The 15,287-nt window shown below is 38.2% G+C and overlaps 2 protein-coding genes across 2 annotated transcripts; one reads left to right on the forward strand and one right to left on the reverse strand.

Annotated features, from left to right (window-relative positions):
- The first annotated feature begins 2,878 nt into the window (after positions 1-2,878).
- rnf2 (ring finger protein 2) lies at positions 2,879-8,576 on the forward strand. Its single transcript, XM_060888116.1, has 7 exons — positions 2,879-2,959; positions 3,838-3,943; positions 4,472-4,632; positions 5,294-5,509; positions 6,355-6,627; positions 7,298-7,469; positions 7,574-8,576. The coding sequence occupies exons 2-7, from the start codon at positions 3,857-3,859 to the stop codon at positions 7,673-7,675; spliced, it is 1,011 nt and encodes a 336-aa protein (XP_060744099.1). The 5' UTR covers positions 2,879-2,959; positions 3,838-3,856; the 3' UTR covers positions 7,676-8,576.
- A 1,688-nt stretch (positions 8,577-10,264) lies between these two features.
- Positions 10,265-14,681, reverse strand: arpc5a (actin related protein 2/3 complex, subunit 5A). Its single transcript, XM_060888624.1, has 4 exons — positions 14,426-14,681; positions 13,801-13,872; positions 12,668-12,844; positions 10,265-12,164 (listed from the first exon to the last, which is right to left on the reverse strand). The coding sequence occupies exons 1-4, from the start codon at positions 14,567-14,569 to the stop codon at positions 12,102-12,104; spliced, it is 456 nt and encodes a 151-aa protein (XP_060744607.1). The 5' UTR covers positions 14,570-14,681; the 3' UTR covers positions 10,265-12,101.
- Between the last annotated feature and the right edge of the window lie 606 nt (positions 14,682-15,287).

Raw genomic sequence — 15,287 nt, forward strand, 5'->3', positions numbered from 1 at the left:
TTATGTCTGTATTGTCTTGTATAGTATAGTGTTATTTATGTCTGTATTGTCTTGTATAGTATAGTGTTAATTATTTCTGTATTGTCTTGTATAGTATAGTATTATTTATGTTTGTATTGTCTTGTATAGTGTTATTTATGTCTGTATTGTCTTGTATAGTATAGTATTATTTATGTTTGTATTGTCTTGTATAGTGTTAATTATTTCTGTATTGTCTTGTATAGTATAGTGTTAATTATTTCTGTATTGTCTTGTATAGTATAGTGTTATTTATGTCTGTATTGTCTTGTATAGTATAGTGTTATTTATGTTTGTATTGTCTTGTATAGTATAGTGTTATTTATGTCTGTATTGTCTTGTATAGTATAGTATTATTTATGTTTGTATTGTCTTGTATAGTGTTAATTATTTCTGTATTGTCTTGTATAGTATAGTGTTATTTATGTCTGTATTGTCTTGTATAGTATAGTGTTATTTATGTCTGTATTGTCTTGTATAGTATAGTGTTAATTATTTCTGTATTGTCTTGTATAGTATAGTATTATTTATGTTTGTATTGTCTTGTATAGTGTTATTTATGTCTGTATTGTCTTGTATAGTATAGTATTATTTATGTTTGTATTGTCTTGTATAGTGTTATTTATGTCTGTATTGTCTTGTATAGTATAGTGTTAATTATTTCTGTATTGTCTTGTATAGTATAGTGTTATTTATGTCTGTATTGTCTTGTATAGTATAGTGTTAATTATTTCTGTATTGTCTTGTATAGTATAGTGTTATTTATGTCTGTATTATCTTGTATAGTATAGTATTATTTATGTCTGTACTTTTGAGAGTCACAAACAGCTGGAACCGAATTCCTTGTGTGTGTCAACCATGGCTGCCAACTCTCACGCATTCAGCGTGAGACTCACGCAATTGACCCGATTCTCACGCCACACCCCCATATTCTCACGCAGACTTGTGCAGCAGTGAGGAAAAACAAATCGCGCCGCATGATCTCGCAAAGCAACGCGCAGAGAGACCAGACAGACAGTGTAGTGAGTTTTTTGTGACAATTGTGAGGGAATTACACAATTTATTCCCATAAACTGTGTAGTCATCCGTTCTCCCTCCCATCTGCACCGTGTGAATTGTGAACGCAGGCAGGTCAGTGAGTTACAGGGCGCTCCGTGTCTCCGTCCAGTTTAGACTAAAATTGGCCGCATACTCACAGATTCGAGTTTCCCGAGTCAATAACTCCTGAGCTAAACGCTTTTTTTTTAATGTAGAGAGGCAGCTACAACCCAATTTTCCTCAATATCAGCTTTCCTCCGCGTTGGACAAAATACAGAAGTCTCTATGTGCGAACACCTAAGAGACAGATTCCAAGGGACCGTCTGCAAAGTGCAAAACCCGAAAAGCGAATACAAAAAACAGTCAATAACTTCACTGTAATACACTGTACTGTCACCAGGTCACACATCACTGATGTCCTAATAGTTACAGTGTATTACAGTGAAGTTATTGATTTTTTTTTAATGAAAAATCATAAAAATTATACAAAAAATCAATTCCCCCAAGTAAGTGTTGTAGTATAACTATCAGGACATCAGTGATGTGTGATCTGAGTTTGGTTACAGTACAGTGTATTACAGTGAAGTTACTAAATATAATTTCCATAATAGCCGTGTTATTGATTTTTCTTATTATGAAAAATCATAAAAAATTAAACAATTTTTAAACAAAAATTAACAAAAGACATTTCCGCCAGGTAAGTGTTGTAGTATCAGTGGTGACAGTACAGTGGCACATCAGTGATGTGTGACCTGGTGACAGTACAGTGTATTACAGTGAAGTTATTGACTGTTTTTTAGTATTCGCTTTTCGGGTTTTGCACTTTGCAGATGGTCCCTTGGAACTGTCTTTCAGTCGTCTGCACATAGAGACTTATGTAATTTGTCCACCAAGGAGGAAAGCACGCAGATTTTGAGGAAAATTGGGTTGTAGCTGCCTCTCTACATTACTACGATAGAAAAGAGGTGTTATTTGTGTAAAAAAGAGCGTTTAGCTCAGGGGTTATTGACTCGGGAAACTCCAATCTGTGAATATGCAGCCAAGTTTACTTAAGTCCAGTTTAGGCTAGTAACTAATAGGCCTATGCTGTTATATAGTTTATATAGAATTAAGTTAGCATTAGCAGAGTTGCTTGTTTTGCAGCACTGAGCAGTTATTTTACATAACTTTATCATAAAAACAGTACAAAAGCATTTCCAGATGACAAATATCTGGACATGCCCAGTAGTTAATGTTAATTATTGTTTTCTAAGAACAGAATGTCAAGTCAACGACATCCGAATCAATGATTAAGTCTGCAAAATCAGCCACCAGCACTTACAATAGAGCACATGTTAATCTGTGAACATGTTAATCACATGTTAATCCTATTTCTGTAAAATGTTTGTGAAAATTTAATGTAAATCTCCCAAGAAATTCTGTACAGATACCAAATACTTTGACAATCAATATATACTTAATACACTTATGCTAATGCAAGGATTTTGTGTTTGTATTTTTTCCACACCAAGCCACGCCCCTCCATAAGCCCCTCCCCCATAACCAGAGCCACGCCCCAATATCTCGCTCTAAGCTGAACTCAAAAGTTGGCAGCCATGGTGTCAACATCAACACACTTGTCCAATAAACCTGATTTTAATTCTAATTCTAATTCTGATGTATCTTATCTTTCTATTTACTTCGAAAATGAATAATAAGTGTATCTATTTTATTGACTACGGTCTAATCACAGAAATCTACAGAGAATCCGAATCAGAACGTGTACTTTTTAGCTCGTTCCGTTATTGCTACACTAGCAGTCCTACATTTCCCACAATCCTTTTCGGGGTCGTCATAAAATCCGCCATATTGAGATTTTCAGAACGCGCAGTGTCGAAGGGAAGAGTATCCACAACAGAAAAGGGTAAGTGTGTAAACAAGCTCTACTTACGATATATTTACACGTTTTAAAATGGTTATAAAGAGTCCGTTGTAAACAGCCAACGCGTTAGACTATTTACTGTACGATAACGGTGTAATCTAGCCTACAGAATCATGTTTATGTTGCTAATTAAAGCTACATCCTTAGCTGCATTAGCCAGTTGGTTCTTCGTCGTCGTTCCTAGGCTGCTATTTTTCCTGACAGCGCGAGACAAAACTATATATACACTATAATATGTAACGTTTGTACACGTTTGCAATTAGTTCATGGTCTAATGCACACGTTTATTGCTCGTGTTTGTCTGGTTTGTTGTTAGACCTTCCTACGTCTTCGCGCACAAAGAGTTGAGCTCCTTTAGCTAATAGCTGTAGCCCTTGTCTGTGTTTCCCTCAGTAATGTGATGCACATTATGGTTTTCTGCTTTATTACATCTGATTAAACCAGATCTGATATTATATGAGATTAGACAGAGTGTTGGAAATCACTTAAATGAGGAATAAGGGGTAAATTGTGTTGAAACACTGGCCTGTTTGACTACACTGTTATTAACATGATTATTTTACTACATTAATTGAGCCAGTTATTTCTCTAACATGTAAATAAAATTGAAGTGAAACGGTTCCATGAAATAATCTGGAATTTTACTATTACGTAGTAAACACTGTAGGTACTATAAGGATTTGACAGGTATTGAGAATGAATGTCATTATAGGTTTCAGCCTAGGATTGTTGGGAGAGTTATTATATGTAGGTGTGCTTCTTATGGCTGATCGTGATCCAGGGATATGAGAACGAATCCGTACCAAGGTAAACATGAGTCAGTGTTTTAATCAGTGTTCCTTCTGCTCACACTATCATAGACAATTCTAATCTACAACGATGACTCAGACGGTGCAGACGAACGGGGTTCAACCCCTGAGCAAGACCTGGGAGCTCAGCCTCTATGAGTTACAGAGAACTCCACAGGTGAGTGGTCTGGTTGGCAAAACATTATATGATATTGGCTAATAACGTAGTACGCTCATGTAACACTTAGTACTAGGCTTATCCCGTACTGCTCTTTCATTGAGCATTATTGACTTTTTTTTAGAAAAGATAGTTTACTATAGTTTACTATTTTTAGAAAAGATAGTTTACTTTAGATAGTGCACATAAAGGTTGGGGATTTCCCACAGTAAAAAGCTTAGGACCTTGGTCTCTGTTTCTGTGGAGTATAACATTTATATAACAAGATAAGCTAATTATTTTGTACGTGTGTATATACAAAAGATCCTTAACTAATGTGCTAATAATACTATAATCATGTTTGGTTAGGGTGCTACAAAGAGAAGATTTCATGTACAGGCTAAAAAAAAAATCAAATTATTACCAAATTTGGAATAATCTGATGAGCAATACAACTAACAGTACAGTAGTTATTACTGTAGCCATTACTCAGTCATTATCTTAGACTCCTGGTGTTAATCTCTGTGGTGGATGCTGTCCTTCAATCAGGAGGCCATCACAGATGGTCTGGAGATTGCCGTGTCCCCTCGGAGTCTACACAGTGAGCTGATGTGCCCCATCTGTCTGGACATGCTGAAGAACACCATGACCACCAAGGAGTGCCTGCACCGCTTCTGCGCAGACTGCATCATCACAGCGCTCAGATCCGGGTCAGTCATGCACTGTTTCCTACACAGCACATTAAAACATAAACAGCTCTCTATGTAGTTGTCTCTGCTACCACACCTACCCCTGCACATGTAAATGTATATGTGTTTCTTTCACTCAGTGCTGTAGATTGGAAGAGAAAAGTAAAACTCACATGTTAAATAATCTACAATTATGAAATCATAAATAAAACAAACAGAAATATCCAACAGCTAGGAATAGGTCAGGGTAAACAAAGTGCGTTTAAAGCAAGTTTAGCTACAGAAGCAGCAGTGTTTACAGTAAAGACAATTGGGTGTGCTGTAGGCAGTCTTGTACTTAATTTAAACTTTTGTAAGTGCTTATAATTATTTGAAAAGTAAGTTCTACTCAGGCATGATACAGAAAGAAGCAGTTCTTATAGAATAGTATGACTGTAAAAAGCATATAAATGATTGGATTGAACCACATAATACCTGTAAGTCAGGGAGGGGGTGGGGGGAAATACAGTAGTTCTTGAAAAGACCTAATTTGCAAGTGTTATTGGAATCGTATCGTGTGGTATTTTCTGTATCGGATGCCCTGAATGAGTTTTCAGAGATTCCGATGTTCTTAACAGCCGACAATTACGTGTCACTTAGTGCAAGCCTTATTACGAGTAACCTGTCATCCTCATTTGTGCAGGAATAAAGAGTGTCCGACATGCAGGAAGAAGCTGGTGTCAAAGCGCTCACTCCGTCCTGATCCAAACTTTGATGCCCTGATCAGCAAAATCTACCCGAGCAGAGACGAGTACGAGGCACACCAGGAACGAGTGCTGGCTCGCATTAGCAAACACAACAACCAGCAGGCTCTGAGCCACAGCATCGAGGAAGGCCTCAAGATTCAGGCCCTGAACAGGTCACTACAAACTCTTATGTTTATATGTGTGTATTAAAATTATGAATTATGGAACATGGTAGTTTTGGTTGAACTGTAAAAGTTTAGAAATTTCCTCTCCTATTTGTGCACTTTCACATATACATGTATATTTTCGCAGGTATGAGCACAGCAAGTTTTCGTACCAAAAGAGATCTGAAACAGCCTGCAAGTGATTTTGTTCCACAGCCAAATCCTAGTGCAGTTTGATTTAAGTGATGCAGTTATAGACCTGGACTACTAAAAGATTAGGGGGCAAAATCCTGAATTCAGCCAATATAAATGTTTCTCAGCTCCGAGTTCTCCATGTTTGTTGTTTTTGTGATTTATATATGTGCTTTTTTATTTAGAAGTACTCACTTTTCTTTTTTTTTTAGTCCCACCCTTTTTCAAAGTGTTGTCCCCAAAGTGTAAAGCTGTGCGATGTTAAATAACGTCTAAAGAAAGAGCAAATGAAGCAAAGGCCTCCATTCCACTGTGACGCACATTCACACATTACACCCACTGGCCTTGTTTGCAAGCAGTGTCGGGAAAAGGCAAATCAAGTCCAGCTGAGTAATAAGAAACTGCTTGGCAAGCAAACATCAGTTTTGGGACTTTGTTCTGTATGATGCCTGCATGCACTTATATCAAATTATTATTAAATGTGACACACGTGTTATTTCATCACAAAACAGTCATGTTCCAGTATCCAAATACAGATTTGGACACAATATAGAGATAAAAGCAGTTTCATTTTGCATAATTGTGGATTTTCTAATAAAAGTCTGTGTTTCTCTGACATCATCTAATTTTTTTGGTGGATCTGTCAATATCTGTCCATCCAGACTGCAGAGAGGGAAGAAACACCAGATCGAGAATGGCAGCGGGGCAGAAGACAATGGCGACAGCTCGCACTGCAGTAATGCCTCTGTCCACAGTAACCAGGAGGCAGGACCAAGCATCAAACGCACCAAGACCTCAGACGACTCGGGTCTGGACATGGACAACACCACAGAGAACGGAGGAGGGGACACAGCTCTGGATGGAGCCAGTGAGATCGAGCTCGTCTTCAGGCCTCATCCTACTCTTATGGAGAAGGAGGACGCTGCCCAAACCAGGTAACTGAACACTGATAAAATGTATTATTTCAAGCTATTACTTGTTTACATGTTTCAGTTCTATTTCAGCTCTTATTTTTATTTTCCATATCAGTCAACATGACTTTACGTTTCTTAAAGAATGGAAGAATACCACAGTATCTTTAATGATGACAAGAACCATTCTAGCAGTCGTATAGATGCTATGGCCAGGTCAAATTCCTGCTCTTTGTATACATTTGAGATAAAACAGAGAGATGCTGCCAGGAAGTTGGAAGCACACAGTTGTATACAATGTCCTTGTATACTGTAGCACTACATTTTCCCTTCATTGGATTTAAAAGGCCCAAACCTTTTACGGCATGACTCTGTAAAGACGTGGCTAAAAATGCCTTTGGAATAAATTGGAAATCCAGGGCCTTCTCTCCCAACATCTGTGTCTGACCTCATTAATGACCTTGTGACTGAATGAAAATAAAATCTCTACAGTTATACTCCAAAATCTAGTAGAAAGTCTTCCCTAAATAGGTGGACCAAATCTGGAAAAATGTTCACCATTTACATGTGTGAGGTGATGTTCAAGTGTCTACATACCTTTGGCTGTATAGTGTAAAACTGTTGGGCATTTATTGTGCATTAAATCTATTGATGTTTGAGCTTCTATAATAAAGTTGCTTTTGAATATTATTAGGTACATTAAGACCTCGGGAAACGCAACAGTCGATCACCTCTCAAAATACCTGGCTGTTAGACTCGCTCTGGAGGAACTGCGCAAGAACGGAGAGGCCAGTCCTATCAACGTGGAGGCTGCCAGCGAGAAACAGTACACCATCTACATTCCTACACCCAACAACCAGTTCACAGTGAGTGAATAATCATCATATGCAGGGGCAGTCTCACTGCAGTGATGCAGGATATTTATATCAACTGATCCACTACAAGCGTGTCATATGTCTCTCTGTTGCAGGTCCTCAATGGCTCCTTCTCCCTGGAGCTGGTGAGTGAGAAATACTGGAAGGTCAACAAACCCATGGAGCTCTACTTTGCCCCGACTAAGGAGCACAAATAAACCCAGCAGGATATGAAGCTCTAGGATGGACTGATTGATGTTCTTTTGTTCTCTCTTCTCCTTTCTCTCTCTATCTTTCTCTAGTCGTGGAGCCATTGCTCCGTAACAACTGTGGCTGCTTTTTTTTAACTGTCTTTTTGTAGGAAAACAGACCCATTGGATTAAAGATATTGGGGAGGGGAGACTTTGGGAGACATACTGGTATTTGATACTCTTTTCCTTTTCCCCTTTAAGTTGACACGATCAGTTTAGTGTCCCATGAGCAGCGTTCTGTTACGGACAGGAGTCTGATGAGGCCTTCACTAAAGTTCATATCTAAAATTACAATCACAGCACTATGTAAACGTGTGATTTCTTAGTGATTGCTTAGCTTCGGGAAATAATTAACCATCCATGGCAGCCGATGGCAATACCCTTACACCTTAGTATAAACCATTGCGGTCTCCCAAGCTTTAAGAAATCATAAGTGCATTTTAACGACCAATCGCTCTTCTATAAGCATTTACAAAAGCTGATTTGCCTTTTGTTCCACTGTGTTAAGGTTAATATGACGACTCAGTCTGGCCTGCAGTGTCCATGCCACATCACGCACAAAACATTATAATACTACTCTATATTTTCATCTGGCTGTATTGACCTTGTACATATGACCACTTCAGAATAAGGCATCTTGGAAACCTATCACAGTAAGAAACCATTTACTCGCAACACATCTGTAATTGTTGTACACCAACATGGAGCAGAGTTTTGAGATCATAAAAGAAACACCATTCATGACAAACTTTTTAGAGCATGAAGTATTTTTAGTTGGACACCATTTGCATAACTATAAGTTCATGTTGATGTTTTGGGGAAATCTGTATACCGCATTTGTTTGGAAAATAAAAGACAGTATGCAAGAGCTGCAGTGAGCTTTTGTACTAATGATGTGCTATGATGTGTTATTCCTTGAAGTCCAATATAAGCGAGTTATTAAAGACGTGTTTGCTGTCCAAAGTTTGCTTTATTAAATCTAATCTGCTTATTATACACAAATAATGGATGCATGAAGCTATCAGTTTAGCATCATATCTCAGTTTTGAGTAAAGTTTGATTCAATCATTTCATTTACATGTAGATTCCTAAAATTCCACATTATCATATGAATAATATTTTAACATATATTTTCGCTTTGTTCCAGACCTCATACACAAGTCATTTACCATCAGACCTATTGGTTGAAGAAGAGAAAAATGTGAGCTTTAAGATCTTGGTTTGTTTAGGGCAAATAATAGGGAAAGAGGGAGGGGAAAAATAGGGGTAATTCAATTCTGAGAGTAAAAAACAAATAACGCTCAATGGTAGGTAGAGATAGACCTAGAAACATCTGTGAAACCTTATAAATACAAAAAGTGTGGAGCAGACAGGTTTTTGATTGCTTGTAGCCAGTGCTGTTTTTCCTGGCCACTTTAATGAGAACTCTGCACTTTGGCTGTGTGTGTTAGAGGTGGAGCTGGAACAGCAGAAATCATTTTGGGAGTGCTTATTAGGAACACAATGTGCTGGGTCCAACCCCAGGCAAGTTGCTGCCCAAGGCCTGAGCCAGAACTTGTGTGTCTGTGTGTGTAGACTGGAAAAGCTGCACATACAGCAGAGGTTATTCTATCAGAGCAACAGAAACGGCATGAAAGTGAAACCGTGGAGTGTGGAACTGACATTGTGCTTTAAACACTGCTTTTGCATCCTATTCTGAAGCAGGGAATATATCTGATCCTGCACATGAACACATGGCACAGTAAATTTGTGCATTGTGCTTTACATAAACATCGAATGCTCAGGAGCTGCTTTGGTTACTGGGGCAGATGTTTGAGTATCAGGGATTGACTGATATGCAAAGTGTGAAGTGCAAAATATGACCAGAAATAAATCAATTAATCTTTATTTCTCTAGAATTTAGTATCAATATCAGACTAATGAGCTTTTATTTCAAACTTGCTCTTCGTTCATGCCAGCAGTCTGTCCAGAGCTGGCTGGCTTTTCTTCTCACAGCTGTCTGATTTGGTCCAAATCCAGCATGAAAGCATTATTTATGGCTGTTGACATTTTATTTTCATCTCAGCCCAACTTTTCATTCAGACAATTAACAATGCTAACTAATGTCTGAATTTAGAGACGCTTCTCGACTGAATCCACTAGTTCCCTCTCCATCCGAGTGTAAATCTACTTAGAACTACCTCATGAAGCGAGAGATCAAAACGATACTGGAGACGTTGCTTACTGATGAGAATCACAACCTGATGATATTTAAACATCAAAAAAAGTACACAAAGCCTCAAATATGACTGATTTAAATCAACAAAGCAAAGTCCAGTCCTTGAACTGGTGGCTGATCTGGATATGAGAATGTGTATACATATTGTATATAATACTTTATACTCCTATCCAGAAAACTGTGTCTGTGAAGATTCTGAGTCATTGAATCGAATCCAACAAGAAAGAAGTCCAGTTGCCATGACAGAACTTCCAGATTTATACTTCCTGGTTATTTGTTTATATTTATTTGACATGCAGCAAAATCGAACCAGAATAATCACTTAAGAAAAAAACAGATTTCATTTAATACAATTTTTATTGCTTGCAGATGGACAACACATTATAAAAAGAATGATTCATAAGGCAATTGGTAAACTGTTACGTTATATTCGCACTTGATCAAATGATTGATATGCAAAACACTAGAAACTCTCACACATGGCCATGTCAGTCTGTTCATCACATATGGCTTCACTGATTGACTACATAAAGACTACAATAAGAGCAATTCCCCAAATCCACACAATATAGAGGGAATGCAAGCACGCACACACACACATACCCTTGCTCGTTATGTTTGTGTTTAGCCTCTCAGAAAACAGCTTCTACACCCAAACGTGATCAAGATATACATAAACATGTTTCAGTACAATACTCAATGGATTTTATTTGATCAAATCTACATGCTGATGCTGAAGCAGTCTTTGGCTTGTCCTGTTGTTGATAAAATGAAATCCATGAGGAACAGGGTGTCTAATAAAATAAAGCCAAAATGAAAATGTTCAGCTATAACTCATGGTTGGAGCGGTATTGCAGGAAAACTGTACGAAGTTCATACGATCATCACGTGCATTTAATAAGTTTCAAAACGGGAAGTCGTTTATTTAATATGCTAAACGGTAAGTTTTATATACGGACAATATAAAGGTTTAGCGACTGTGGAATCAAGAATAAACTATCAAGAATATCACCTTTTTCCACAGATGTGATGTTGGATTTGTAAGAACTGACACCTAAAAAGAACTCTCACAGCACAGTGTCAAGTGCTATCTGAAACCCCACAGGCTCGGCTATGACGAGAAACGTCAATATTGTATCACATCTTGTGAACTCAGCTGTTACACCTGACATCTTTAAAGCTGGAAAGCTGTTTGCATGGGTGTTTCTTGTTAACAAGACCATATTTTAACACCACATAAACCACAAATGAGCTGCAGTTGCTGTTTGATGGTTCAGTTTTTCACTGTTGCATGTTGCCACTCCTAGCATTTAGTACTTTACTGTAGAGAAATGCAGTTTAAAACTTTTTAGGACTTTTCACACAAGGATATTTACACCTAGATAAGTGATGCATATCAGTACCCCGAAGCTCCGTGTACCTATTTTTTTTAAACACTATACCGTCCTACCACTAGTTTTAACCAAACACAGTCTTTATTTTGGATAATCCTTTAACATTAGTCAGATGCTTGCAAGATAAAGGCATAGTTTGTAAGTCAGTTTGTGACACACAAAAGTGCCAAAACACTGTATTCAGGCCCTGCAGATTTCCTAAGCACGCATGTATGCTATCCATGCCCTTATATGAGCTGATGAGCATTAGGTAACTGTTTGGTGAGAGACTGTATGACATTTCAGCTTACATAACAAAACATACAGGACAACAGTCTACGGCCATATCTGGAACACTCGTACGTTCCAGTATATATAATAATAATAATAATAATAATAATAATATACCAGAATTACATACATCTTAATTCATTTGAAGCTATTTTAACAGTTTCTTGGGGTGTAAGAGGTGGAGCAGATGGAGTTAAAGGAACATCTGCTTTTGTAAACATGTGAAGAACAGAGATCAGATCTGCAAATCCACTTAGGAATGCTGCTGCTCAGGTGATATACAGATCTGAGCTGTTGTGCTTTGTCGTCTCTGGACAAAACCCAGAACAGGAGCAATGTAATGAGAGTAGAAAATCACAGAAAAAAGAACAAGAAAGGAGAGCGAGAGGGAGAGAGAGAGAGAGAGAGAGAGAGAGGCTGACGTCCTCCACAGTGTAACGATGAGCCTGGCGCTGAGGTTGTGCCAGCCAATCCCTGTGCCAGCGCTGCCAAGGCATCTTGCTGGAGTGTGTTACACGGTTTTTCTAGCTGTGAGCACTCGCACAATGGAGCCCACACCACCTACAGAAAGTGCCTACATACACATACACACAAGACATTTAGATTCACACTCGCTGTATTAACGAGGCATCTCTCGGTCTTTCCATAAACAGCATCTAATCCTTTTAACGTGGTTTAAATTAACATAAAATATTGTCAGGACAAGTCGGTTTCTGTTTTATTCAAGGTTCTTTAAATAATGCACATCAGCTCTTTAAGACACCTCGTCCATCCTGTTGTGTTCTTTTATTCATCAGGTCTAATTTTACTGAGGTATAAGCACAAAGACTGGTTCAGACCACATATTTAATTAGTTAATAACATAATGTACAAGAGTATTCTATATTCATCTAGAAGGAATGGGGTACAAACTTTTGCACTCAAATGTATTTCATTGTAATTTAGCAAACTCAGCTTCTTCAGCATTCTAAATAAGCATACACACACACACACACACACCCCACCTCCACGCATGCACGCTCCCCCAAGCACGCACGCATGCGTGCGCACACACACACAAACACACACTCACTGTACCTTCTCATGCCACTGAAGCAGCACTGCACTGCTGTTCTCTGATGGCCGTTCAAATCCTTTATAGATGTACTTCATAAGCAGATCCACTTTAGACTTATCCAGTGACTGTACCGCTTTCTCGATATCGCTAGTCTTAAAGGCAGTGAGGACTTTCAGTACCAGACCCTCAGCTCGGTCCTACACACAAACAAACACACACATTAGAGAAAACATCTGGTATAAACATACCTATAACAATCCGTATCTCTTCATCTAATGTACTGAACACCAGAAGGTTATCTTTATATCTAGACATTAGGTTTAGAATTTTAACTGAATTTAAATATTTATGAACTAATAACTTCAGAGACATAGTGGACATATTGCAGAAGATCTACAGTGTGTGTTTATTTTACATAAACCATAGAGGGTGTGAGAATAATAAAATCACTTTGAAAAACAAATTACGAATCGACATCATGATAGACTTTACGGCAGGATTCATTTTCATTTATTTACCCATAATGATGTGTTCTTTCGGGGGATTTTTCCACTGAGATTACATTTTGTATTGTGGCTGAAAAACAGGGTCTTCATGTACATTTACAGCGTTTGACAGACGCCCATATCCAGAGCGACTCTAGCGAGTCTTGGAGGTAAGAAACCCTTCCTTTAGGCAAAATCCCAAATCATAAATGTTCCATTTTGTATTATATTATGAAAAAAGGGACCCTGATGAGTGTCATACCATTTTATATAAGAAAAGGATACATAATTATAAGCCAGAGCCCTTTTGCTACATCAAGACATAAGGGAAGTGGTAGTCTAGTGGTTAAGGTGTTGGACTACTGATGGGAAGGTCATGAGTTCAACTGAGTTCAGAAGGTCAACTGTTGGGCCCCTGAGCAAGGCCCTTAACCCTCAATTGCTCAGGTGTATAAAATAAAATAAAGTTGGAAGTCATTCTGGATAAAGGTGTCTGCAAAATGCCGTAAATGTAAATGCACAAGAGACCCGATCGGATTTTTGACTTTAAATAAATCACTGTGATGAAAATGTCTCCTATTTAAATAGTAATATTCATTTGTAAGGGAATAAAATTCTGTCTTTCCTGTTAAATGACTTTACAGGTTCTGGGGTTTGATGGAGCTCACCTTGACGTTCTGGTTCTTGGTGTTGATTGGTGGGTTCTTTAGTACGGCCTGCAGCGCCCCCATCGTGTTCCCTGTGCAGTGTGCTAAGGAAGAACCGACTCCAACATCACAAACATCACAATTACATTTATACTGAGGACCAGAAATAGCATCAAATAACCTTATCTGTATCACTTGTTTTCCATTCTCAATTTAGAAATAAACTTCACTGTAACATAAACTTCAATGTTTATGTCTATCCCTTCGTGATTTAACAATTTAAAGATATATTAATTGCAAAAATTAAATGTTTTCCTATTTTTCTCCTCTTACCCGAAATACAGATTGAGGCCGCGTCCTAAATACAATCCTTTTATACTACGTAGTGCACAGCCCAAGCGGTAGAACTCCCTTGTGACGTCACCTAAGTATTGCACTAGTCTATGGACTAAGGTGCTGTTTAGGATACAGCCGGCGTAAAGAATGAATGAGAGCTAACCACACCCATTAAATTAGCTCGCCGTCAACGCTGAAGCTTTTCAATAACCAGCGAGACATAAATACGAACTTAAAACATCGTATAGCTCTAAAAAGGAACCAAAATGCAGGTGTGAATATTAGATAAAAGGTTAAAACAGAAAGGATATTGTCTGATGAGGGACTCGACCTCGGCCTCGTCTGGACCCAGTTGATTCTCTCCGCCTTTTTCTTCTTCGTCCACAAACTGGTTCTCGTCATATTCGTCGACGTCAACCTTTCTGAAGCGGTCCGATACCGTGTTTTTCGACATGATTAAACGTCTTGTAAACTTATTATGTTACAGAAAGAGTAGCCAGAACCCCTGCTACTTTCAGGAAGCTAGTAATCCTTCCGCACTCACTTCCGCGTTAGAGCGCCCTCAAGCGGTTCATGACTTCCGGTTTCTATTTCAGTGTAATGCACAAAATAGACCACTAGGTGGCAATGTTTAACTTTTTATGCGAAAAACTGGATAGGAATGAATTTTGTTTTATAAATTGTAAAATAAACCATGCAGTAATAATTAATTAAGGAAACTCTTTCGTTAACATTTTTGCCGACTTCAGATAAATTTTTTCACTTGAACTCGTCAGTGCACAATTTTGACTATTGTCATCATGTGGAATCGATTCCAAGGGTCTCTCGAGGGTCGACTCTTTTTTTTGGCATCGATTCTTTGCCTTACTAAATGTTCACAGAGGCAGCAGTGTTCTGAAGTCACCTCAGTCCTCCTTTAAGCTTTTATTTGACATGGAGGTTTAATTAGAAACACATCGCATGGAAGAATAAAGACATTTAAAGACACTGTTCAGTTGTTGCTGTTTCTGTTTCTTTTAGCAATGTGTAGTGTACCTCACTTTATTACTGAAAACATTAATGCACATTTACAGTAAAAACATTACCGGGTCTCCATGGACGTCAACCCATGCTTTTTATTGCTTTTAAAGGGAAGGGATACAAGGGATACATCATGTTGAATCATTCTGAGA

The sequence above is a fragment of the Tachysurus vachellii genome, chromosome 15, assembly GCF_030014155.1.
Source record: "Tachysurus vachellii isolate PV-2020 chromosome 15, HZAU_Pvac_v1, whole genome shotgun sequence".
Lineage (NCBI taxonomy): Eukaryota > Metazoa > Chordata > Actinopteri > Siluriformes > Bagridae > Tachysurus > Tachysurus vachellii.

Bases quoted from the DNA above. Each gene is read 5' to 3' on its own strand.
- rnf2 (XM_060888116.1), top strand. From the start codon at position 3,857: ATGACTCAGACGGTGCAGACGAACGGGGTTCAACCCCTGAGCAAGACC. The intron at 3,944-4,471 runs GTGAGTGGTCTG...TCCTTCAATCAG, and splicing joins AGTTACAGAGAACTCCACAG to GAGGCCATCACAGATGGTCT. The intron at 6,628-7,297 runs GTAACTGAACAC...GAATATTATTAG, and splicing joins GAGGACGCTGCCCAAACCAG to GTACATTAAGACCTCGGGAA.
- arpc5a (XM_060888624.1), bottom strand. From the start codon at position 14,569: ATGTCGAAAAACACGGTATCGGACCGCTTCAGAAAGGTTGACGTCGAC. The intron at 12,845-13,800 runs GTGAGCTCCATC...GTTTGTGTGTAG, and splicing joins CCAAGAACCAGAACGTCAAG to GACCGAGCTGAGGGTCTGGT. The intron at 12,165-12,667 runs GTACAGTGAGTG...ATGTGTATGTAG, and splicing joins TGCTTCAGTGGCATGAGAAG to GCACTTTCTGTAGGTGGTGT.